Source organism: Talpa europaea, assembly GCF_964194135.1.
Source record: "Talpa europaea genome assembly, chromosome: 6".
NCBI classification, from domain to species: Eukaryota; Metazoa; Chordata; class Mammalia; order Eulipotyphla; family Talpidae; genus Talpa; species Talpa europaea.
This window is the reverse complement of record NC_140072.1, coordinates 74,473,847-74,498,373: the sequence shown is the minus strand read 5'-3', so window position 1 is coordinate 74,498,373 and position 24,527 is coordinate 74,473,847. Positions and strand designations below refer to the sequence as shown.

The window sequence follows — 24,527 nt, the reverse complement described above, 5'->3', positions numbered from 1 at the left end:
GCTCAACCACTGCGTCACCAGGGTAGACCCAGAATTCTGTTTTGACCACAAAGTGAAACTGGCTGCAGTTTAGAAGCTGCAGGCTGGGTAGAGCCATGGAGATTAATAGTGTTGCCTTTGCTGGGTGAATAAGGAGGGCATTTGGCTGCACTGGAGGGTTCTTGTTGGTTCACTGTCCATCCTGCTTTTGATTATCTGTCACCAGAGGCTAATGATAGGGTGAGTGTGATCATGGCTTGGGCTGGCACGAATGTTCTCACTCCTGATTTCCAGGGATGACATACCTCTGAGAAAGTGAGTCTTGGCATTGACTGCTATGGGCTGCATGTGCCTGGAGTCCCCATAAGGAACTGAGTGCTAAAATCCAGCAGGGTACACTTTTAATGTGAGAATATGAGAAGAGGCTACACAAATGAGAAGGTATGTTCACAGAAATGTGAACAGAACCCAGAAAATTGTCTTTGGTGTAAGTTTAGAAGATAATTCACTTAAAGGTGATCTGTAGATAGTAAGAATCTAGGCACATCTGGAAACTCTTCAGGCGGAGTTGGGGTGTGATGGGAATCAAGCTCTACTCTGGGGACTTAGGAGGGTGAGGGGGCAGGTGAGTGTTTCAGATCTGGGGACTGGGCTCACAGAGAGGGTGTATGGAGGAGGGCGGTATTGCCATGGCTTCACTTGCATTCACAACCACTGCCCAGGGGCAGCTCCTCTTTGGCCTCCTGGATCCTGGACACACTAGTGCGCTGAATGTGTACCTCCTTCTGAAGCAGCTGCCTTCTAGGGCAGAGGGGCTGCTGAGCTAGGCCTCTGCCATCACAGAGGCCCTATTTTTCTTCAGTTCTGGGCAGGCTTGGAGAAATCCAGCTGCAGGGTGCCTCCCCTTAGCACACAGCCACATTCTCTGCACTGTACCCCAACAGAACTACAGAAGGTACATTTTCCCTAAACCTCACTGCCCTTAGGAATAGGAGATCGATATTTCTGCCCATTGGATAGATTGGTTTAAGGATGCTTGACTTTAATGGATGAATTTCTTGAAAAAGACTGCTCTGTGTGGTCTGTTTTTGCCTCAGATGTTGTGAGGCACAGGTTAGGACGCCTCTCCAGAGCCCAGCCTCCATGTGAGCAGCCTGTGTGCGTGCACCCAGCCATGGCCCGCTCTGGCTTCAGTGACACCCCTTTGACTCACAAGTTCAGTACCAGTTCAACTTGAATTGTTATTTTTGAGTATTCCAAGTTTACTTCAAAAGAGTTTTGGGCCCCTTTAATATAAAAAGGAGCTGGATTGCCGAAGTCTTACACTAAAATTTATATATTTTTATACATTTTAACTTCAGAAAATCCAGAGATCTTCAAGAGTTTTCCTTTCCAAGACATTCTCTTTCCAGGGTGGGTCTCAAGTGTGAATGGCAGCACCTACTGCTCAGCCTTGACTGCAGTGAATAAGATGCGCTAAGCCTGCCTGCTTTGTCCTATCTGGGACTCACCCCTGGTGTCCTGGTTCATTATTGTCTGGATTGACAAAGCAAGATGAAATTTGGTAGGGTCTTTTCTTTTTGACTCAAGCTTAGTCTGGTGTGCTTTCAAGGGAGGGAAGGTACAAGGTGACTCTGTTCCAGAGTGTGAAGAGTTTTGTGCAGACAAGACTTGGCTCTGTTCTGGCTACCGGGTGCTGGGTCAACTCAAGGATGGAGGAATGCTGCTCCCTGCCAAATCTAATCCATGTGTGACTGTCCCAACTTGGGGTATAAGCCAGGTGGTATGGAGAGGGTCACTTGCACCCTGCATGGCAGTGTCCTGTTATGGGTGTTAAAGGAACAAAAGGAAGCTGCTTTGTGGCTCACTGACTCTATAGATGTGGAGAAATGCACTGATTGATTTCTCCATGTTTAAACAGTCCTGCGATCATGGAACAAATCCCACTTGGTTGTAGGGTTTTAGAGGTTACTGGACTTGATTTGCTTATATTTTGTTCATAGTTTTTGCATCTAAGTTCAGAAGAGATGTTTGTTTGTAGTTTTCTTATATAATACATATATATTATTTACATACATAACATATATGCTATCTTTGTTTGATGCTGATATCAAGCAAATACTACATAGGTATCAAGATAGTAACAGATAAATAAGTTGGTACATTTCCCCTTCTCTGTTTTCTGGAAGAGATTATATAAAATTTCCCCAGTGAAACCACCCGAGCCTGGAGAGTTCTTATTCAGGAACTTAAAAATTAGGAAGTCACCTTTGTTAATGGTTATCTGTTTCATTTTGGTTAAGTTTTGGTAGCTTGTGGTTTTAGAGCAATTGGTTCCATTTGTTCTATTGAATTTGAAGTTGTTGAATTTATGAGATTAAAGTTGCTGATAAGACTCCCTTATCTTTTTAATGCCTGTCCTGGCATTAATGACAGCCCTGGTTTTGTTCCTGATACTGAATATTTGTGCGTGCTCTTTTTACCTTTGTCATTCTTGTTAAAGGTCTATCAATTTTACTAGGTTTTGAAGAAACGACATTTTTCAATTGATTTTCTCTATGGTTTTCCTGTTTTTGGCTTTACTCACCAGCTCTGGAAGGAATATTTTAATTCTTACTGTTAAGCAGAAAAGAGAAATTTTAAGAAATGTTGGGATGGGGAGTTGTGGGAGAGGAGGCTCCACGCCAGGGGTGCTGGTTGTAGGGTTGGGAGCTACGCTGTGGGCATCATTTCTAGGTCAGAAAGAGAAATGTGGGGGAAAGACACTTTACCACCTCCTAGACTATGACACTCTGTCTTGTTTTCGCCTGTTCCCACGCAGCCCTGTGAGCTCTGCAAGTAAGTGCTATCTGAAAGAAGGCAGACCCCAGGTATCCGAGGGAGTAAGGGAGCCAGGGTCTTTCTGGCCTCACAGATGCTCACTCTATCCCTTCCTTGCAGAATGGCCTCAGAATTGGAAATGCCAGACAGACTTATCTCACTACAATCTTGTAGCCTAAGATTAGGTCACTAGGTGACAGGATCCTGTGGGCCAGGAATGTGAGTTCAAGTCCGTATTCTTAAGCTAATGAGAACAAAGGGAAGTGGTGTCTTGATGATAAGTTTCTGCCCACGCACTAGCTGAGCTTACAGGCCCATGAATTTTTTGCCCAGCCAGGGCAGGTGGAGGTGAGCACAGTGAATCATGGAGCCACCAGCAAATTCTCAGTCTGGAGGAATGTTAGGGTAATGAGTTTTCGAAATTGCTTATCTCAGGTTTTATCTGTGCTTCTGAGAGAGGTAATCACTAAGCTGGATTGCTGTTCCCTGGGTCCAAGCTATAGAAATTCACTTCTTGTCCTTCTGTTAGGGAGGGTGTAGTATGTAGATTTGGACAGGCTTCTTTTAAGATTCCAGAACACTGTCATAGAGCTTTATTTCAGACATGAATGACAACTTTTACAAGGAATTGTTTTTATTAAAAGTGTATCATTTAGTAAAAGTAACATGAAGTTTTTTTACAATAAACTCTTTCAAGTGTTCTGTTGAGTGTAGTTGATGGGAGTATAACAGGAAATAGGAATTAGCACAGCAAGCCCTAGGCATCATCAACTCATCAGTAACTTCAGTTTGTACATATTTCAAAGCTTACAAAGTATTTCCTATCCTGTGACTTTCAGATTGTTCAATCTTAAAATCAAAAGAAGCACGTTGTTGCTTTCACCTTTACAAATTAAAACTCTCGCCCAAAAAGTTAAGTGGTTTGGTCTCCATCCCACAGCCTACTAGGGACCCTGGCCCATGCCTGCGCTCTGCTTCAGTGTGTGCTTTAGTAGGAGGGGATGGCAGTGGGCCTGTTTCTGATGTGGTCACGATGAGGAATGGATGAGGTTATATGTGTGAAGCCTAGTTTTATTAGCAGCATTCTTTCTTCCTTAATGGGACATTAGATACTAATTTAACTTTCAATCAGTAGACTCTTCAGTGTCAGTGAGATAGAGGATATAGTCCACCCTCTATTTTTGTCTTTTCTCCTTCCGTTTTTTTGTGTCTCTATAATTCTGTTTCTGCCTTTCCTTATCTCTGCTCAAGCTCATAATAAATATACAACTCTAACCAGCCTGCTTAGTGGAAAGATTCTCATATGGCCACTTCATAGCCATGATTTCTAGTACCAGTTTAATGACAGTGAATACCTCTGGTTATAAAAAAAAGAATGGTGTCAAAATCAACTTAAACATTATTTCATTTTCTTAATTAAAACACAAGAACACCAGAACAAATGACAGCTATGTTGTAACTGCTAGAGAATGGGCTGCTATCCCAAATCAAAGCCAGCCTTCCCTGTCTCACTGGACTCACTTGGAGATGTGCACGTCCACATGGCATTGTCCATGTCATGCTAGTTACACACTCAGCATCAGCCATACTCATCTAGCCATTTGATTTCCATACAGGGATGTAAATTGCGGGAAGGATTTCCTTTTATTATTCATAGGCTTGTGTGACAGAAGTGGCTCCTCCTGGGATAGCAGCCCTTTCTGAGCCCACTGTCTGTACCTGAGAGGCTGCACGTGTGTCCTCCCATCTGCAGTGCTGAGAACCAGCAGATCTGTGCAACTCGTTGTTGGTCTTGCATGGTAGGTTAGGTGAACTGGCAACCTGACTCATTATTAATTGCTAGACTTACATTAGAAAGTGCAGAGAGCTCCTTTATGTGTTGGGACATGACTTCAAGGGAGATGAGAGGGGTGAACATATGTTGGGGGGAAAGATGGCCTAAAATGTTTAAAAGTACTGCTATAAATTCTTCCACATTCTGGGGCCTCCCTGATGGCGCAAGGGGTTGAGACACAGCCTGTGAGACTGTCCACAGCCACTGCAGCACAAGTTTGACCCCCAGCTGGCCAGGGAGCAGCCCACATGGCTTAGCAGACCTCTTCTGCCTTGCCTGCTGCTCCCTTTAGCAGTGTACTTCAGTCAATCTGCCTGTTCTGTTCCCCACTCCATCTCTGGTGAATCCTCTCAGCCCTCACACCTCTGGCCTATACCCCAGCTCTTGTATGCATAAATAAATAGATCTTTAAAAAAAAATTCTTCCACATTCTGATGTCACACAGAGTCAGGAGATGGTTTGATTTTTTATTTCCTCTAATAAACCAATTTTAGCATCTCCTTTTATAAGCCAATGTTAGCATGGGTTCAGTTCTCCAAATTTACATTGATCCCCCAGAAGTTTCCTTGTCATTCTTTCAGCCTTCTGAGAAGGAAGCCATCTCACACATTGGCTCCCTCCATGACCCATACTTCTCTGATGGCTTTTCCATAAATATCACCCTGAGTAGGTGCCCTGTGACTGAGTAAGCACCTCACCCGCCAATTATTTAAATGTCTACTGCTAGAAAAAGCAAAACAAAACAAAACAGTGTCATGAGAATGAAAATAAGAAAAAGTAAATCAGGCTAAGTCACTTATTTTGTAGGCTCTGGGCTCAAGGAAGGCAACAAAAATCCTGTGGCTCAAGAAACAAGAGAAAACATGTCAAAGCCACCCCTTACAGGCAGCGGAAGGTGGGGTATTGTAGAAGTTTTTCTTTAGAGGGAAGATGTTGGAAGCTCTATGAACTGCTGCAGGCTACAGCTAATCTGGAATATGTCCCATGGGAGAAAAGGCTGAGGCATGAGTAAAACATTACTGTACAGACGCTGGTGACATCTGTGCCCTTGGCAAGAAGAGTCATGTTAAAGACAGCCTGGGACGCCAGGGAGGTTAGGGGAACCAGAAGCCAAGCTTGTCCCCTCCCCTCCCCTACCCTCAGCGGTAGGATTTTCTACATTTTATCCATTTTAAAATTTAAACTTGTAAGCTTATTTATTTATTTAGCTAAAGAAATAAATTTAGGGCCTCCCCGGTGGCTCAGCGGTTGAGCGCTGGGTTGTGAAGCTGCCCGCAGCCTCTGCAGCACCAGTTTGATCCCTGGCTGCTCCCCCAGCCACTGGAGGAGGGTCCCACATAGCGCGCAGACCTCTCCTGCCGCCCGCTGCTCCCCTCAGCAGTGTACTTCTGTCCTTCTGCCTGCTCTGCTCCCTGCTCTGGCTCTGGTGAATTCTCTTCACCCTCCCGTGCTTCTGACTGTACCCAGTGCTTGCATAAATAAATAAATAAATAAATAAATCTTAAAAAAAAAGAAAAGAAATAAGTTTAAAGTGTCTGAGTGAATTTTGTTACAATTGAAAAGAACTTGCTGGCAGCAGACCTGCTAATTTGGCTCCAGAGATTTCTGAGCTACCCTTTCTTCATGCTCAGAGCCTCATGTGCTTGCAGAAATGATGCCATTTTGTTTGCTAGTTTCTTTCCTGGCTTGGAATCAGCTTCTGGTCTCTCCCCTTCACACAGGGCTCTGCAGGAGGGTGCTCCCATCTGCCCAATCCACCATGCCCCATCTGTCTTTTTGTTACTCAGCAGGTCAAAATTTACCCAGAAAAACTATCTAAGATGCTTTTCTGCCCTCTCTGATTATACCTCCTGACAGTGCACACCACTGATGGGTAATTATTAGGCCGAGGAAACCACCTCCCAGTCCTCTGCACCTGGAGCTCACTCACCTTTCTACCTCACTTCCATCCCCAGGTTCATGGTCCCTGTGTCCACCTGGCCTCTGTCTTTTTGCCTTCCAATGGAATACAGTTGTCTGTGGTCAGCTTGTCTGTGGTAGCAGATTGATCACCACCAAAGTACCCATAGTCCTTTACCTTAAACCATTGAACCCTCTCCTTCTTTACTCCCCACTGCCCTTCACTCCCTCTCTAGTAGCCTCAATTCTGCAATCATATTTCTAGGACTTGTTTTCATTTAGTTTTGTCTGTTCCTTTCTTTTGGTTCTCTGTATTCCACACATGAGTAAAATCTCTTGGTACTTGTCTTTCTCCTTCAATATATTTCAGTTAGTGTAATCCCCTCCAGTTCTAGATGTTATCACAAATGGCAAGAGTTCATCATTTTTCATGGCTATGTGGTATTCCAACAAGGGTGTATACCACATCTTAATGCTCTCCCTCATTGTTGGGCACTTAGGCCGTTTTCAATTCCTGGCTGTTGTAAATAGTGCTACAGTGAAAATAGGAGATGCATATGTCCCTTTGAATTAGTGTTTTTACATTCTTTGCATACACATCAAGGAGTGGAATTGCTGGATTATGTGATATATCTATTTTTAATATTTTGAGGGCCTTCCCTGTAGTTTTCCAAGGGGCTGTGCCAGTCTACATTCCCACCAGCAGTGGATGAGGGTTTCTTTTATGCAATGCCCTCACATTTGTTGTTTCTGGGATTTTTGATACGAGCCATTCTCATGGGAGTAAGGGGGTATCTCATTGTGGTCTTGATTTGCATTTCTCTGATGATAAGTGATGTTGAACATTGTTTCAAGTGTCTGTTGGCCATCTGTGTGCCTTCTTTGCAAAAGTGTCCATTTAACTCTTCTGCCTATTTTTTGTGAATCATTTATCTTTTTATTGAGTAGTCTGAGTTCTTTGTAGATCTTGGATATTACCCCATGTCAGATATATGATATGCAAATATTTTCTCCCATTTGGTAGGTGTCTTTTCATTTTAATAATAGTTTCTTTGGTTGTGTAGAAATCTTTTAGTTTCAGGTAGTCCCATTTGTTTATTGTTGCTTTTTTTTCCTTACTGTTTGGAGTTTAGTCTCCAAAGACATAACTGAAACCAACATCATGCAGTATTTTGCCTGTGTTTTCTTTTATATATTTTATGGTTTTGGGTCTTAGTCCATTTTGAGTTAATATTTGTATATGGTGTGAGAAAGCGGCCTAGTTTCATTTACTACATGTAGCTATCTAATTTTCCCACTACCATTAGTTGAGGGGATTTTCTTTTCTCTGATGTATACTTTTGGCTTCTTTGTTGTAGATGAACTGTGCTTATTAATGTGAGTTTGTTTCTGGAGCCCTAATTCTATTCTATTGGTCTGTGGGTCTGTTTTTAATCTAATTCCATGTTGTTTTGATTACTATAACCTTGTCAACTTTGCTTTGTTTACTCTGGGTCTATTATGGTTCCATATAAAGTTCAGTAATGTTTGTTCTACTTTTTGAATAATTCCATTGAGACTTTGATAAGGATTGCACTGAATCAATATATTACTTTGGGTAAGGTGGACATTTTAACAATGAGAATTCTTCCAATTTTTGAGTATGGAATATCTTTCCATTTTCTTATGTATTCTTTCTTTTAGCAGTGTCTTATAGTTCTTGTTGAATAGGTCTTTTGCAATTTGATTTCCTGTATAGCTTTTTGTTACCTGATTGCTCTAGCTGGAACTCCTAATACTATTGTGAAAAATAGTAGTGAGTGTGGGCATCCTTATTATCCTGATCTTAGAGGAAAGACTTTCAGTTTTTCACCATTGAGTAATAAGCTAGCTGTAGATTTGGTGTATATAGCCTTTATGTTGAGGTATGTTACTATCTCCATTTTACTAAGGGTTTATATCAATGGGTGATGAGTCTTGTCAAATATCTTCTCTGCATCTGTTAATATAATCATGATTTTTATATTTCCTATTGAAATAAAGGAATTTGCTACTGCCATTTTTTTCTTTAGTTTTCTGGTTCTATGTATCTTTAGTCAATTTTTTTTGTGTGGATTTTCTTCATGTTGATATAGATAAGAGTGCTCATTTCACCATTTCTTATAGGGGAGCTCTAGTGTTTGCAAATTTCTTCAGGTTTTGTTTCTCTTGGAATGCCTTTATTTCTCCCTTGTATGTAAAAAAGGGTCTTGCAGGCTATGGTATTCTTGGTTGGCAGTTTTTATCTTTTGAATGTTTTTGAATACATCATACCCTTCTCTTTTTGCCTGTAGAGTTTCTGGAGAGAAATTTGCAGTAATATTTATGAGAATACCTTTATAACTTACCTGCTTTCCCCTGCTACCTGCCTTAAATATTGTTTCTTTGTTTCACAATTATGTGTCTCGGGGTAGATCTCATTGTATTTAAGTTACCAGGTGTTCTTTAACTTCATGTATTTAACTCCTTTCCCTATGTGGGGAGTTTTCCTCTGTTGTTTCCTTGAATAGGCTATCTGTCCACCCCCTTTCTCTTTCTTATCTTATCTTGACTTTCTTAATGCTTTCAGATGTTTCTCAAATTGCATCTGAAGGTTACTGCTTCAATTCTCCACTTGGCCTATTTACTCTAAGCTCTCTCTAGAGTTCTTGTTCTCATTTATTGAGCTATTAATCTCCTGAATTTCTGTTTTTTTTTTTTTCCTTAAAGCTTCAATTTTACTTTCTGTTCATTGATTTTATTTCTAAGCTCGTTAATTTTTTCCTGAACTTTGTTATATCTCTTTGATTAACTTTATTGAGATCTCTTGTATTCCTTTAACTTGTCTTTTGGATTTTTTTCTATCTCTTTCAGTTACTTTGTTATAGCAGTTCTGAACTTTATCTGATAGTAAGATATAATCTTCATCATTTTGTGTTTGGATCCTGGAGAGTTGTTCTTACCTTGTAATATTCTCTCTTGAGGTCTATTATTACAATATTTTTTGTCTGCTCATTTTGGTACTTGATGTCTCCCTGTTTTATTATTATTTTAAATAACTTTAGCAGTAACTTGGGACATTAAAGTATCTCATAGGTGGTGCTGTGCTTTTGTTTGATTTTATTTATTTATTTATTCATTCATTTAGGCCTTTGCTGACTTCTGTAGCTACTCAGATATTTCTTGTAGCTGTTAAGTTAGCAGGTAGTAGAGGAGCTTAAAAGGATATAGATATTTGTGTGGATGAGTTGGGTTAGAGCTAGCTCATGTTTGCAGTACTCCTGATACCCTTCCTGTCTGGGATTTGGGATAAGAGACTCAGGTGTCCCTGTGCTCTCACTGTGTCATTCCCAGGGGCTGCTGAAGAAGAGTGCAGATCAGAAGCCTTCTCAATTATTTTCTTTACTGGGACCCCAACCTATGTAGACCACACCAGCTTCTCCAAAAGGTTTTCACCTCCTTCAAAGGTGTGTGGCTTCATATATACTCCAGGGCTCATGGCTGAGCCAATGGCTCTGCATGGTGTCCCCTACTCTAGACCACAACTCCCAGGTTCCTCTCCTCACACCCCTCCTTTTCTTTTTTTTTTTTTTTAAAGATTTATTTATTTTTATACAAGAGCTGGAGTAAAGGCCAGAGACGCGGGAGGGTGAGAGGATTCACCAGAGACAGAGCAGGGAACAGAACAGTCAGACTGATGAAATACACTGCTGAGGGGAGCAGCGGGCTCACAGGAGAGGTCTGCCGCACCATGTGGGATTCTCGCAGGCCAACCGGGATCGAACCTTCACTGCAGAGACTGTGGACAGCTTCACAGTGCGGCGCTCAACCCACTGCACCACCAGGGAGGCCCTCCCCTCCTTCTCTGTGTAGTGAATCTTCACAATGTCAAACCTGTTGAAGTCTGCACTGGTCCTGCTATCCAAGTAATAATTCTACTCCTCTTTGTGGGACTGTCTCCTCTAACATTGTCCCTTTGGCTCACTACTGCAAGAGCCACAGCCAGTGGAGATAGAAACATGCCGTTGCCTCTGCCTGGAGGCTACCATATCTGTACCCCTTGGCAGATCCTGCTCCTTCATGTGCCAGGGCCTGCCACATCAGGGTTGTTGGCAGGTCCTGCTCTAATGTTCACTATGGTCTCCAGGGCCTACTTCTCTTTGTTTTTCAGGTTAAGACCTTTCTTTTTCTGTCAGACTCTACAGTACTGTTATCTTTCCTCCCTGAAATCATTGTTGTAAGCATAGCATTATAAGAACAAACACACTAGGCCTGAAGAGTTCTGGAACATTCCTTATATCAGGACAAATTCTTTCCTCTTTTTCCCTTTCATTTTTTATTTTGTTTCCATTTAAAAACTCTATTTTAAAAAATATTCAAAGGAAGAAAATATCATTTGTATGTCCTCTACCCTAAGTCAAACTGCTTTTATTTTGTCTGCATTCTTGTCTAGTCTCTGTCAAGAATACTTTTCTCAAATTTTCATTTTTAATGAAAACTTTGTGATATTTCATTTTGTTGATCTTATTTTAAAATCTAATCTTCCCATGTTGTGATTGTCTTAAGCATATTTCAAGTTTTCTTTCTGTTAAGGCCACTTTATGGTCTCAATGAGCCTCTGAATACCTCGTCTCCTTTTCTGGAGTCTTCTCATAGAATAAATTCCCAACACGCGAGTGCTCTTCAGAGAGGAGCAACATTTTTATTTTTTGATGGATGTAGTCAAAGTGCCTTTAGAGGCTTCAACCTACTTATGCTGCTGTGTGTGGGCTTATTCCCAGCAGCCTTACCAGAAGGATCCCCTTGTACTTCTCCTTTCCTTTACCCTGAGTCTCTGGACAATGGGTGTTTTATGGGGATGATTCAGTGTCTTGTTGCATCAGTTAAATGTGTTCAATCAGCTCTTATACAATTTAGCAAAATTTGCGTGAGTCATTCTACAGGAATGTTTGTGCTTGCTTCCAAGAAAACTTGTAGGTATTGGCAAGAGGTCAGATATCTCACAAACTGACCACAGCCTTTGAGTAACAGTGAGCACTAGTTAGAAGTCTTCTCTTTTTACTTATGAAAATCTTGCAGTGGCTTCACCTTTTCCCTGGAAGGTAGCATGGGTGAGGATAGAGAGACCAGTCATTTTTCACTCTTGTTTTAGAGTCACTTTCATCATATTGATGTAGAAGAAGTGCTTGGCAAAGAGTTTAGAAGTTTAAAAGTTTAGAAGTTTAAAAGTTTAGAAACTTTTTGAGTATATTTCCATGGAGGGAACCAACTCATCTATATAGTGATTTTCTCATGAGAAAAACCATGAATCATTGTGATCATTCTTAATTTAAACTTTAAAACCTATATTACTCTCTGTACCACTTGCATGGATTTTGATGTTGTGTGTTTCTAAAAAAGAGAATACAGTGTTCCTCACTCATACTTGATTTATTTATATATCATTATTTCCATTCAGCCCATCTTTGAACATCTTTGGAGATTGTGAACTTACAGGTGTAGAAATAATTCACTATGAATAAGGAGTACTGACTTCTCATCTTTTTTTTTTTCTTCTCATTTTTAGAAACACGATGATTCATGATTCTCCTTGGCCTCTGACTGTGGTGATAAGAACCAAATCCAGTACTTTATCATGCTCTAATATGTTGCATATCATCATCTGATATCTACCTAAGATAAAAAATTTTCTGACTCCTATTCTCAGTTAAAGACATGCATTGAGGCCCAAACAAGTCTGCATGTGAGGGGACAGAGAGTTCTATATGACCTACTCCTCCAAGTTCCTGTGTAGCACGTCTTTGTTCCTGAATGGGGCTCAAAGTTAAAGGAGTATTTGCATAAGAAAAACTTGAAACTTCAGGATCAAGTTTGGTGAAAAGTAGAACAAAACATAATAGAAAACCACAGATGGGAATTAGAAAATGAGAACTAGACAAGGAAAGCTGGCATGGTGAAATATGAGAAAGACAAATGAAAATGAAGAAATGCAAAAATGTGTGAATTGAATAAGAAAATTAGATATGAGAATGGATGATTAGAGAAAAGGAAAAATAAGTCTGTGTAACTGGCAATCAGTAGAGGAAAGGATCACAAGGGATTTACTTATCAAATATTGCATCTCTAAGCTTTGCCAGACTGGCCCCCACAACTTCTGTTCTCCTCCTCCTGTGTCTGTTGGCAGGGCCAGACCAAGTACCACTGCATCCATTTGTCCTTTGATTATTGCTAATTATTACATGTGTTTTCTCTTCCGGCCCCACCAAATACTAGATCCTTGATAACTGAGAGTGAGGACCATACTTTGAGCTTATGCTCTATCTCTTGTAAATATGTGCTTCAATGAACTAGAGTCCCTCACTCTTTCAGTCAAACACAGGTTAGAACATATATTTGTGTGTGTGCATGTGCGCATGTGTGTATATATATATATTTATGTATATGTGCATATATATATGTATTCTATCCATCTCTCTATATATTCTATTCATCTCCAAAGATATTTTATATATAATCAATCTATTGGTTATGTCTCTGGTGGAATCCTGATAATGCTATTTAAAGTTTGAATCACAGTAACTAAGTGCATTATTACCTTTCTTGCTCCTTACTCATGGACAACAGTCTTGTGCCCCCCCCCTCCATAAACTGGACTTAACTCCTAACATATCAGCTAGGTATGAGGTATGTGCCCAAACCATGAGTGTATGTCGGTTGATTGTTGTCTCAGATTTTAATTAAAGGAAGTAGAAGCAGAAAGATTTTCACTAAAGGGGATTCTGACTTGGCTCTCCTCACCTAGTGATTTTTTTGGACATGATGCAAACCAGGTTTTGAACTAACAGTGATCATAGTACACTTTCTTCTATTTGAATTTTAGGGGAGCTTTTAACCACCTGGGACTTTTTTTGTGTTACTTGAGGATTTCACCATGAGGTAGAAAAGAGAGTACTGATAGTATACTGGCAAATGTAATTGAACCACAGAAACACTGAAGTGGCATAAAGTTTCAGTTTTTAGGCAAGTGTGCAGTATAACATGTATTTCCAAGGAATCATTGATCAGATCAGTATGTTCAACTCAAGCCTTTGTTTCTGCCTTTTATACCACCAAGATTATTCGTTCTAATTATCATTGATAATATTACCATTTGGGTCATGGGTGTCATGTAGGCACTGGGTGAAATGGAGCTCAACAGCAAAACTCAGCAACTTGAACTTCAAAATCCTAAATATGAACCTTTAGTTAAGTGCTGAGTGCTTCAGCGTCAATGTTAATGCTTGCTCCAGTTATGTGAAATCCTGAGTAAGCAAGCATCTCAACTGAGTTAGTTAGGACTATTGTTTTTTCTAGATTTAGCTTCCTGCTAAAGAGTCATGCTTTGAGAATCCTTCAGAAAATCTAAATGTAGCAAAAAGGATTTAGGAAGAGAAGATATTAAACTTTTTCTTTTTTCTAACTAGTGAATAAATAATAACTGAAAAAATAGGCAGCCCTTCTATTGATGAAACAGGAAAGGGCAGAGAACATTTGGGAATTAGAAGAAAGTGTGGTTCCTCCACAACCTGATGATGTAGTGTGGAGAATCCACTTAAGGCTTTATTTAATCAGGGTCACTATTGGCTCCCAGAATACTTGCAAATCAAAAACTGACTGCTCTTGGATGACTCCCATTTTGAATGCTTTGAAATCCGTTATAGTCCACTCTAAAAGTACTAAAGTCAATTTCAGAAGAAAAGAGCCAAGGCACATCACAGTGCAATTATAGTATGGTTCTGTTTTTGTATATTTCACAGTTTCTATGCTAGCATAAAAACTTCAGGCTGTTTGACTTGCACATTAAAGATGAGAGACAGTCCGCAGGGCACATACCTGGCCGCCTTTCAGAGCATTGTGGAGCCCACAGGTTATAGGAATACCACAGCAAAGGCCTTTAGAGAAAAACAAAGCCCACCTTCTTGCACTGGGAACTTGCTGGAGAGGGAGAGGAAGGTGGGGATACACTGTGGTTGGACAATCAGTATTTAAATCATTCCGGGCATTGCCATGGGCCTCTGTGTTCACTTCCTTCCTGTTGTTGCCCCCTTCCTGCTTACAGCTACGCTGTCAGAAGTGAAAAGAGCTGACACTTGTCAGTAATTGAGTGATTGAATAAATTCGTTCACTCTCATTTGCAGTCCAAATGAACTCATGGTAGAATGATTAGAACTAATAGGAAACCCAGTGAGATACCACTGAAACTTACCAGGTTTGCACAACTCTGGAAGCCTGATACCACCAAGTTTGGAGAGGATGCAGAACAGTGGGAACGTGTGCTCTCCTCGAGGCAGTGAACACAGACACTACTCTGGGAAGTAGCTTAGCATTATCTAAAAAAGTTGAAGATACGCCTGCTCTAGAACAGCAGTTCTGCTCCTACCCATGTGCCCCAGGAGTCCTAGACAGGAGAGCTCCCATTACAGTAACTACAGAGTAGAAACAGCCCAGATGTTCATGGGCACTGGGATGGATAAGTAAATTGCAGTTTTTATGTAGACAAACTGCTGCACACCAGATAGGTGAATTTTAAAAGTGTAAGTTTGAGTGAAGCAAGTAAAGCACAAAAGAATGCACAGTTTGTTTCAATCTTAAACATATCTGTTGTAATAGACAAGATATGGAGACAACCTAATTGTGCTTATCAACAGATGAGTGAATATAGAAGATGTAGCATATATACACAATGTAATACTACTCACTTATTAAACAGATGAAATCCTGATCTTTACAACAACCTGGGTGGATCTTGAAGGATTATGCTAAGTGAAGTAAGTCAGAAAGAGAAAGATAAAGACTATGATTTCACCCATATGAAGCAGAGCAAATGAACAAACAAAACAAAAACAATCCCTTAGATTCCGAGAACAAAATGGTGGTTACCAAAAGGAAAAGGGTTGGGGGTGGTATGAACAGGTAGAGTGGTCAATTGGTAGGTGGTAGGTGGTAACTAGTCAGCCGAGTCATGTATGTTTACCTCAATTAAGACAGAAAAGTGAGAAATAGGCAAAAAGCAAACTGTTGTTTAGGAATATAAACATACATGGAAAATCTTGAAAGTAAAGACTTTTAATAGCAAAGTCAGGATGTTTACCTCTGGGAAGAAAAGGAGTTACAATTGGGCAGACAGGCAAGGGGGTGGTTCTGGGGCTTGATTTGTAGTTATTGTCTAAGCTGTATGTGTATTCTTTGTGCACAATTTTGTATGTTTATCTGTCACTAGATGGAAAATGTTTCTTTCAAATGGAATTTCTCAGTAACAGCTAAATCATTCTTATCCTTTGTAGGTGGTTCTGTTTCTTTCTTAGTGCTTAGATGCCATCCCTTTCCCAGGCTGCCGCCTCCCTGCACCACAGGTGGTCTAAACACCCACACACACCTGAGATGCCTGGTGTTTTACCCCTGAGCAGCTGGTGGTGGTAGAGGGTAACTTCCTCTTTCCCATGCAACCTCTTGAGTGACTTTGAAGTCTGGAAAGTAGAGAAGTCACTTGGGGCCCAAAGAAAGGGAGAACCAGCAGGGGGAGCTCTAATGTCCAATACCTAAGGGACAACCTGGCCCAGTCTTCCCAGGGCTGCCTGTAAGCTAGAGGGGCATTTCCCTGTCAGCTAAAGGACCAAGGTGAAATTCTCATCCCCCATACGCTTCCCTTCCCCCTCCTCCCCACATAACCTCTCAAATAGGGCTATAGACTTCCCTTCCAAGGTAAAACAGGATTTTCCCTGTAACTGTAACCCCAAGTAAAGAAGCAGTGTAGGGTAGGCCACTTGTCAGCCTGTTCCTAGCAGCTGAGTAGATGTGCCCTGGGTGTGGGGCAGAGCTGAGATTGCCACAGCAAAGGGCTTCATTGGAGACCCAGGATTCTAGTAAACTAGGGCCCACAGGGGCCAGGGCCCAGCAAGAAACCACTGGAAGAGGCATCAGCCACACAGCCATACTTAGTGGCCTCTTGATGGTGGTGAATTTCATGTCTGTCCTCACAATTCTCTATTTACGCCAGAAATCCTTTAGGAAGCAACTGCAAATTTCACAGTAATTATGCTAGCTTGACCAGTGAAGATTTAGGGGGAAATATACTGCTTCCACCACTTGCCTTTTGAGCAGGAGGCCAAGGTGAAAATATCCTCAGATAGTGTCCATGGGCAGTGTGGCTCAGTCATGCCCATGTTTAGTGTGTACCCCTATGCATCCCTAAAGCAACATGGGGTAGAGGCTGCATGCTAAACTGACAGGTGGCCAATTGGACCTCTATGCGTAATGCCTAACAACCTGCCTTTTTCTTTACAATTCACATATGCAGGAGATTCTAGGGCCCCACCTTTACAAATAAACACAATTCATCAAAGAAGATAATTTTTCTACAAACACATTAAAAGCTGAGCAAGGCCAGGCTTGCCAATGGGCAAAACCCAGAGAATAACCTTCCAGTTCTTTTGATGGCTGCAGTCTTGCTCCCCCTAATATTAGGCAAACATGAAAAATCCTACTTGCCCCTTTCCTCCAATACACCATTCTTACCTTTTCCCTATCTTTTCATCATCACCCCCTTCTCAAAAGCTTTAATGGTACATAGGTTATAGGATAGAGAAGGGCGATGGAGGGGCATGGTAAGGAAAGGAATTTGCTTCAATCCTGGGTTGATTACAGCTAGAGAAAAAGTGAATTGGTGTTTGACCATTTCATAGAATATTCTCTTTAGGATCCATTTACATATACATATGCAAAATTCAGTGAAGATCCTATTATACTGCTTTAGAGAGTATTTTGGAAACCTGCTTCCAAGAAGTTAGGATGAAAATGATGGTAATGAAATCTTGTTTCCAGAGAACTCATATGCTGTTCATTTTCTTCACTTAGGAAGGAATAGTGTCTCCAACTGACCTTGACCTTGTCATGTCAGGTGGCCTGGGCATGCGGTATGCTTTCATCGGACCCCTGGAAACCATGCACCTCAATGCAGAAGGTACACTTTGTTCTGCTTGGGCTAAGGTGGGAATTCTGCATTGGTTAGTGTTTTCATTAGGTTTGTAAATAGTCAAATTTTGCCTTCTCTTATAACAGAATAGAAATAATATCTTGTGTAGCACACAGTGGCAGCCCCGGTAATACAGAGACAGGGCCTGGGATGGGCTGTTGTGATGCACCAGATCACCTTATACCACCTGAGATGTGGCTCCACAGGGAGTCATGTGCAGGGCCCCATGTGGCAAAGGACACTCAGTTGAGAAACAGAAGAGAGAGATGGGGTAACATGACAGAAACTACTGTAAGTCTGCCAGCCTATAGAAGATGAAGTTGTATTTTCTTGAGGAAGATGATGAAATTATTTACAGAGGCAAGATAAAAAGACAGGATTGGGGAAGTGACCACATGAGCCTCAGCTGAACATACCTTCTGCTTAAATATGACTAGTTCTAAGTGTGATTTGCTGAGCTATAGGTTTTGTTCCAGAAGTCTAGGGATTCACAAAGGAGGTATCTCTGAGTAGAAGGGCAGCTCACAGACCTTGCCAGCCCAGGCATTTACTCTGGAAACAACTTCAAAGGACCTAGGGGATGAAGGTATGAACCCATGACCTGCTGACTCTGAAAGAAAGAGGAATATAAAAGAAAGAAAATAACTTGAGATGGGTGAGAAGCTTCCAAGAATGAAACTCTGTCAACCAGTTTTTAAGCAATTCAAAAATAAGTCAGCATTTGAATAACAAGCAGTAAAACTCATACCAAATTCCAAAAAAAAGTGTGTAAAAATTGGGAAAATGCCACCTCTATTTTGTTACTGCTGGCTATTTCTTGGTATTGAAACTATAAATAACTTATTTTTTTTGTCTTGTTATACATTTCTATAATTATTAGCATTATTTTAATAACCATATTATTAATTTGTAAAACATTTGTAGAAAGAGAAAAAGAACATTGTATTCTGCTCCAGAGTCTACATCTAACAAAAATATTGAGAAATTGGAGTTTTTCCAGCAGAAGGTAACCAGAGTAGTGTGTCTATGTGTCTGTCTGACCTTGCCTTTTATGGACTGAAAGATTGGAAATGACAGGCTGACAAGATTGGGCTCAAGATGGGGTAGGAATAACTTTCTCATAACTGGAGCTGCATCACAGAGGGCAGTGCCGTGAGGGGTAGTTGGACACCCATGGCTGATTGCCCACCTTCGGGACCGCTAGGTATTGTGAGGAGACGCCTATGGTGAAGGTGAAGCTGGAAGTTGAGGAAGTTGACCTCTGAGAGACTGTTAACTTAGATTTCATAATTTATGATATTGGGAGTAATAGTTCAGTCAGTTTTTCACCATAGTAATTAATGAAATAAAATTTCCACTACCATTCAAGGCAGTTTTGCTGGTTGTATTCTCGTACTCAGCAGGTGCTCGTGTGCTTTCTGGAATGGCCTGGTCCCATACGCTGTGCAAATGTGATATAATAGCTGACTTGGTTCTTCTTTAAAATTCAGCCTTGTCAAAAGCTGTTGAAGGGAGAGGGGAATTCTAGCACTAGCATTTACTTTTGTGGAAAGATAACCATTGAACATGGAGGATAATATAAAAAATAGACCCTTGTAAAAGTACTACAAGAATTTTAAAGTATTATTAAAATATGGAATAATTGCAAATGTTATTCAACTAGAACCTAAATGTGATTAACATATTTAAGCATCTGGAATGTATATACACACTGCTTGATAACCACTGTGCTTTTCTTTATCTTTCAGTTTTTCCTTGAGAAAAATGAAATTATTCAGGTATCATGAGAAATCAATAGGGAGAGAACTGAGAACAGCTTTGACTCTCAAACAAATAGAAACAGAAGCCAATGAAATGAGAAACCCAAGAATCAAATGTGTGGTAGACAGGAAGGAGGCTCATAACAATTTTTCAAACAAAGCAGATATGATAAGAAAACCTAATTGACTTAATATGATAATGGTGGACGGATGTAGTTTTCAACTTCTGAGCATTCCAAAGACCACAGTTAGACAGTGATGCGATCTGTCTTGGAACCAGTGAAATGTTCAGTATTCCTCACAATGTCCCCTAGAATATATCAAGTTTGGAGTTGGGAGAATTCATTTTCTCTGATACTGTTTTCAGAAAGCTAGCATTTCAGGTTATTAGTCTCAAAAGCTACCATTTATCTAGAAGTGGCAAAAGTACTTTTAGGATTTGTTTTTAATATAATAAAATAGCACCTCTAATAAAATAGGAGGCCAGCTTGCTTACCTCACCTTTTGGCTAATCTAGTTGATGGAGCCTGTTTGGCCAGGTCTCTACCTGACTTACAAGTTAATAACCTTATGCAAGTTACGTAAGTTCAGGGCACGTCAAGCTTCCCCATCTGCAAAATGGGAATATCAACAGGAACTACCTCACAAGAGCAGTTTGAGAATTAAAACAGGTCAACTATTTAGCTTGGTGCTGATATATTAAATTCTTAATAAATATTATAGTCAGACAGTTTTCTCTCATTTATTAAATTTACTATTCCTCCAAGTTAGTTTCTATTCTCCCAGAATGATCCACAGGTGCATGAGAGAAAAATACAGAATAAATACAGAGTTGGACATTTTTGCTATGGAATAACAAAATCTCCAAAGCAGAACTGTTTGCTTTGTTTCTTTGCCAGGCTCTTAGACTACTAGATTAGTAAAGAAAACACCCTGGCTTAGAGCTGGCAGTTTCTTGGGCACCTCCTGAGTTTAGTTCTGAGAAAGACTATGTGTCAGAATCTAACAGACTTTAGCAATCAAAATAATTGCATCACAAAATTCTCTGCTTTATGAAGATGATTGTCTTTTTTTTTTTAGAGATGTTTGCTTGGTGGGTTAGCTTCATTTTTGTGAGGAGCTATGTGTGCACTGGAAACTGCTGAGCTGATAGGACTAGAACTCTGATGAATTAAGAGGCCCTGGGTCTGCCTCTGTCCCCACTAGCCCTTTCTGACCTCAGGCGAGGCCTCCCTTGGGGGAGAATTAGATAATGTCTCTCTGTGCTTTGGGGCCTTTTTGATCTTTCTTAATAAGTTCTGTGAAACCCTGTCTCTTAAAAGCTAGTGAATTCACGTAGGTGTGGGTTCATATACTATGTGAAAACCACACTCCTCTACTGTGGTAACAATTAGGGCTCTCCAAGAAACCCAATCCCCAGCCCAGGGGTGACAGTGGGGCCATGTGCCTCTGGCATGCTCTACACATGCAGACAGATGGGAATGCCCACTGCCTATCCATCTATCATGGCTCAGCTGAATGTTCCAGAAAGCATACTGTCTCACCTTCAGGGACTCACTACTGAGGATTTCCAAGTTACGAAGCAGTAAAATAAGCTAAATTTAATCTCATGAGAATCATTTTTTTTCCTGCAGTTTTTCTTGCTCATGTAAACATTTCTTCGTTAAAGTCTCCTAAAAAGCTATGCTCTCCAAGAGTTTGGAAAGTATATTGTTGAGCGAAGCAAAGAACGTTGAAAACATTGAAGAAAAATAGATCATTTCATAGAAATATAGGGGATTAAAAGGTCAAGTGATTTTTTCCTTTACATTTCCAATGAAATTGTTTTTCTAGAATATTTATCATTCAATTCTCCTTTCATAATATAAAGAAGCCAAAATTATTGTTGGAAACAAGATAAAATCCTCCTTGTATACTTTTCGAATGGACAGGGAGATGTTGCAAATAACAGCAGTAATAAACTTACTGGGACATTATACATAATGAGGCACAATGCATATTTGACTGTAAGTCGCTGTTCTGAGCAAATGGCAAAGCTTTCCTCTGGGTCTGGGCTCCTTTCTCTGCAGGATTCGGGGAGGGTCTCTGCAGAAACTTCCGGTGTTGGTTCCTTAGCATCACGGCAAACAACAGGGCTGTTTATCCCAAATATCTGAGTTCATGCTATAAAAAAAAGTAAGACTGAAATTTTAATTGGCTTCCTTGAACAAAATGGGGGGAGATTATGAATTGTAAATAGTTTTGCCATATTTGATTCTATTTTGAAGAATAAATTCTGTTTTAAAACTGCAAATGTAGTTAGATAAGGAAAAAAAGTTCTAGAAGGTTGCTGGGAGATTCAAGTGACTTCACAGGGGCTGTGAATGAGGAACATTTGTTCAAAAATTGTGAAGTCATGTGGACATGAAGCATAAATTGAACTGAATCCATGCCTTGTTTTGCTCCTGTAGGAAAGGGAGATGGAATTGGCTCCTGAGAGGATGGCTATTGAATTTTTGTTTTCTCTACAAATGGGTGAATACGTAGCTAAGTGAATCTACCCATTTTCTTCTCATTTAATATTTTTCCAAATTATTTGATTCTTGTGTCTGCCCCACCCCCAAAAGGAATAAAATATATTGTGTCCACATTTTATCACTTTTAGTGGTCCTGCTCCTTCTACTGCTGCTGCTCCAGCTGAGGAGAAGAAAGTAGAGGCAAAGAAAGAAGAATCTGAGGAGTCTGATGATGACATGGGCTTTGGTCTTTTTGACTAAAGGTCTTTTGTAACACGTTCAATAAAAATTTGAACTCTTAAAAAAAATAGTTTGAATAAATGAACAGATAAAGTCAAGTAAATATTTGATTTCGGAAAGGAAATAAATATACAGGTTGTTTTGTGTTCTAAACCATCTAAGATAATCAGCCAGTGTTAGAACATTTAGGGAGCCTTCCAGTATTCTGAATTGTTGAGTTATACTTATGTTAAATGAATGGAAATTCCATTTTTAAAGGAGAGAGTGTCCACCACTTAATTGCAGGTGCTAATATTGGAAAAATTGGTATAGTTGAAATTTTTCACCCTTCAAAATACTTTCTCTACTAAAGATAGAGTGGATGTAGTTTTAGAACATGGAAAAAGTGGAAAATGATGAGACAAATAAAATGGAAATCTAGTGAGTTTAGGCTTTCGCATCAGTAAAGGTCAATCAAAACTAAATCCCAAAGAAGCTGTTTGACTTCTTATGCTTATCTAGTGGTGATCATTTTTATCTTAAATTAATCATAGTTTCTGTGGCCTACCTGAGAGCCAGCCTCTGGGATCTCTGCAAATTCTGCAGCTTCATTATTACCTTCTTAGCCTGACTGACCAATTATTGAGTCGTCCTTGTTTTAAAAGATATTGGAAATATGCTAAGGGTAGCTCAGCCCACGTCCTCTGAAGGGCCAGAACTTAGATGACTCCTCTTCCGTGTACTTAGCTGCTTCTGATCTGACTTGTCTCAGGCACATGCCTGCACTGGCCCAGCCTCAGCTGCCTCCTGCTTGCTGGATGGCGAGAATGTGGGCTGCAGAGCAATGCGGGTCTAGGCAGGCCCTCCTCGTGTACAGAGAGCAGATGCTGTTTGACCTGTGTTTCCCTCTCTATGCATGTCTGATTGTAAAAGATTATCTTCACTTCAACCACTCATACCCCTCAACTATTTTTAAGTTATCATGCTTACCCCTCCCTTCTCCCTGTGGCTAAGCCTCTTCATGTGTTTGGCCACTAAAATCCTAGGACTCGATCTTAAGATCCAAGAAATGTATTGGATTCCCAAAGACCTGGATGCAGCATATGCGATAGGGCTTGGGGATGGCTGGGCTTGATTCCACTCACCAAAACTTAAGCAAGTAGATACTCCAAGCTTACCTCTAAGATAAATACAATTTGCATTAAATTATCTGCCTGCCTTGGAGACTCCTCAAAAAGTGGTAACTAGAATTCATGGATTAAGAATGAAATGGGAAGCCAATTTGATTGAGTTTTGATATCTTTGGTTCTTAAAAAATTATTCAAGCCATTTAGACAAGTACCCATTGACATGCATTGCTGAAGGAGACATTTTTGGTGAAAATGGGACTTTAATGTGATTACAGCAAACCCACAAGGAATCCAGGCTGCCTGAAGTATCCACTCAGAGGCAGGGGCAGAAGTAGAATGGCGGGTTTGAGGGACCCTTGCTTTTCAGGATGTTAAGGTCTGAGAGCAAGCTTAAATAGTAACCCAAGGCTTTCCCATGCCTCCGCGTGCGGAGGGAGCACCCCAGCTTCCACCTTCCTTGATCCACAGGGAGGAAAGAATGGAGTAAATCTGACTCTGAGCAGGACTGTCCCATAGGTTTCTTAGTTTGAAATTATATGGCGTTCTTGCTGATGGTGTGGATTCTTGTTTTTGTGTGGTTTCAGGCATGGTAAGCTACTGTGACAGATATAGCGAAGGCATGAAACGCGTGCTGAACACTTTTGGGCCCATTCCAGAGTTCTCCGGGGCCACAGTGAAAAAAGTTCACCAGGTACGCAAACTCGCTGCAGAGAGCTGTGCTCCCAGATGGAGTGCTGTGCACAAGAGAGTTTGTATTTGTTGCAAGGACCTTTACCTTTGATTTTTATGTTTCCGCATTCCTAACTTTGCCTTTCTACAGTTCTGTTATGTCACCAAGAGACTTTAAAAGCAGTGTGGCCAATGAACTGGTAATTCATTTTGACTTGTTTCTGAGGAGCTGTAAGTCTTCCTGGGTTTGGAAGGCCTAAGTTATTGTGGATTTACTCTGCTACTTTAGTCTTCGAAAGCATATTCACAGTATTTATAAATACAATGACAGCTATACTCCTGGTAAATAATTTCCTGTACTTGTGTCTTTTTTCCTCTTTCTAGGCCTTATGCATAAAGGTTCCTGATGACCCCGAGCACTTAGCTGCCCGAAGGAAGTGGAGGGACGAGTGCCTCATGAGACTTGCCAAGTTGAAAAGCCAGATGCCGCCCCTGTAGAATTTCTTGTAATACTCCCGTCACTGGAAGTCCTAGTTGGCAGATATTTACGCATTTAATCAAAGTGCTCAGAAATAGGGTGCAGCCACAGTCGTGTTTAGCATGCAGATTGAGCCTGATTGCCACCCAGTAGGTGCATGGTGGTGGAGGCTGCATGGCCTTCTGGTCCCTTCTGATCATCCTAAGGCCTGGTGTCACAGCAGCACTGGGGTGCTG

The 24,527-nt window shown here is 40.7% G+C and overlaps 1 protein-coding gene across 1 annotated transcript in view; it reads left to right on the top strand.

The window, feature by feature from the left end:
- CRYL1 (crystallin lambda 1) overlaps positions 1–24,311 on the top strand; it is a gene marked incomplete at both ends in the record, with an annotated part of 178,860 nt that extends 154,549 nt beyond the window's left edge. Inside the window, 3 exons of the mRNA XM_084234866.1 lie at positions 17,423–17,528; positions 23,729–23,835; positions 24,198–24,311. Of these exons, the coding sequence (XP_084090992.1) occupies positions 17,423–17,528; positions 23,729–23,835; positions 24,198–24,311 (327 nt within the window). The remainder of the gene's footprint in view (positions 1–17,422; positions 17,529–23,728; positions 23,836–24,197) is intronic.
- Between the last annotated feature and the right edge of the window lie 216 nt (positions 24,312–24,527).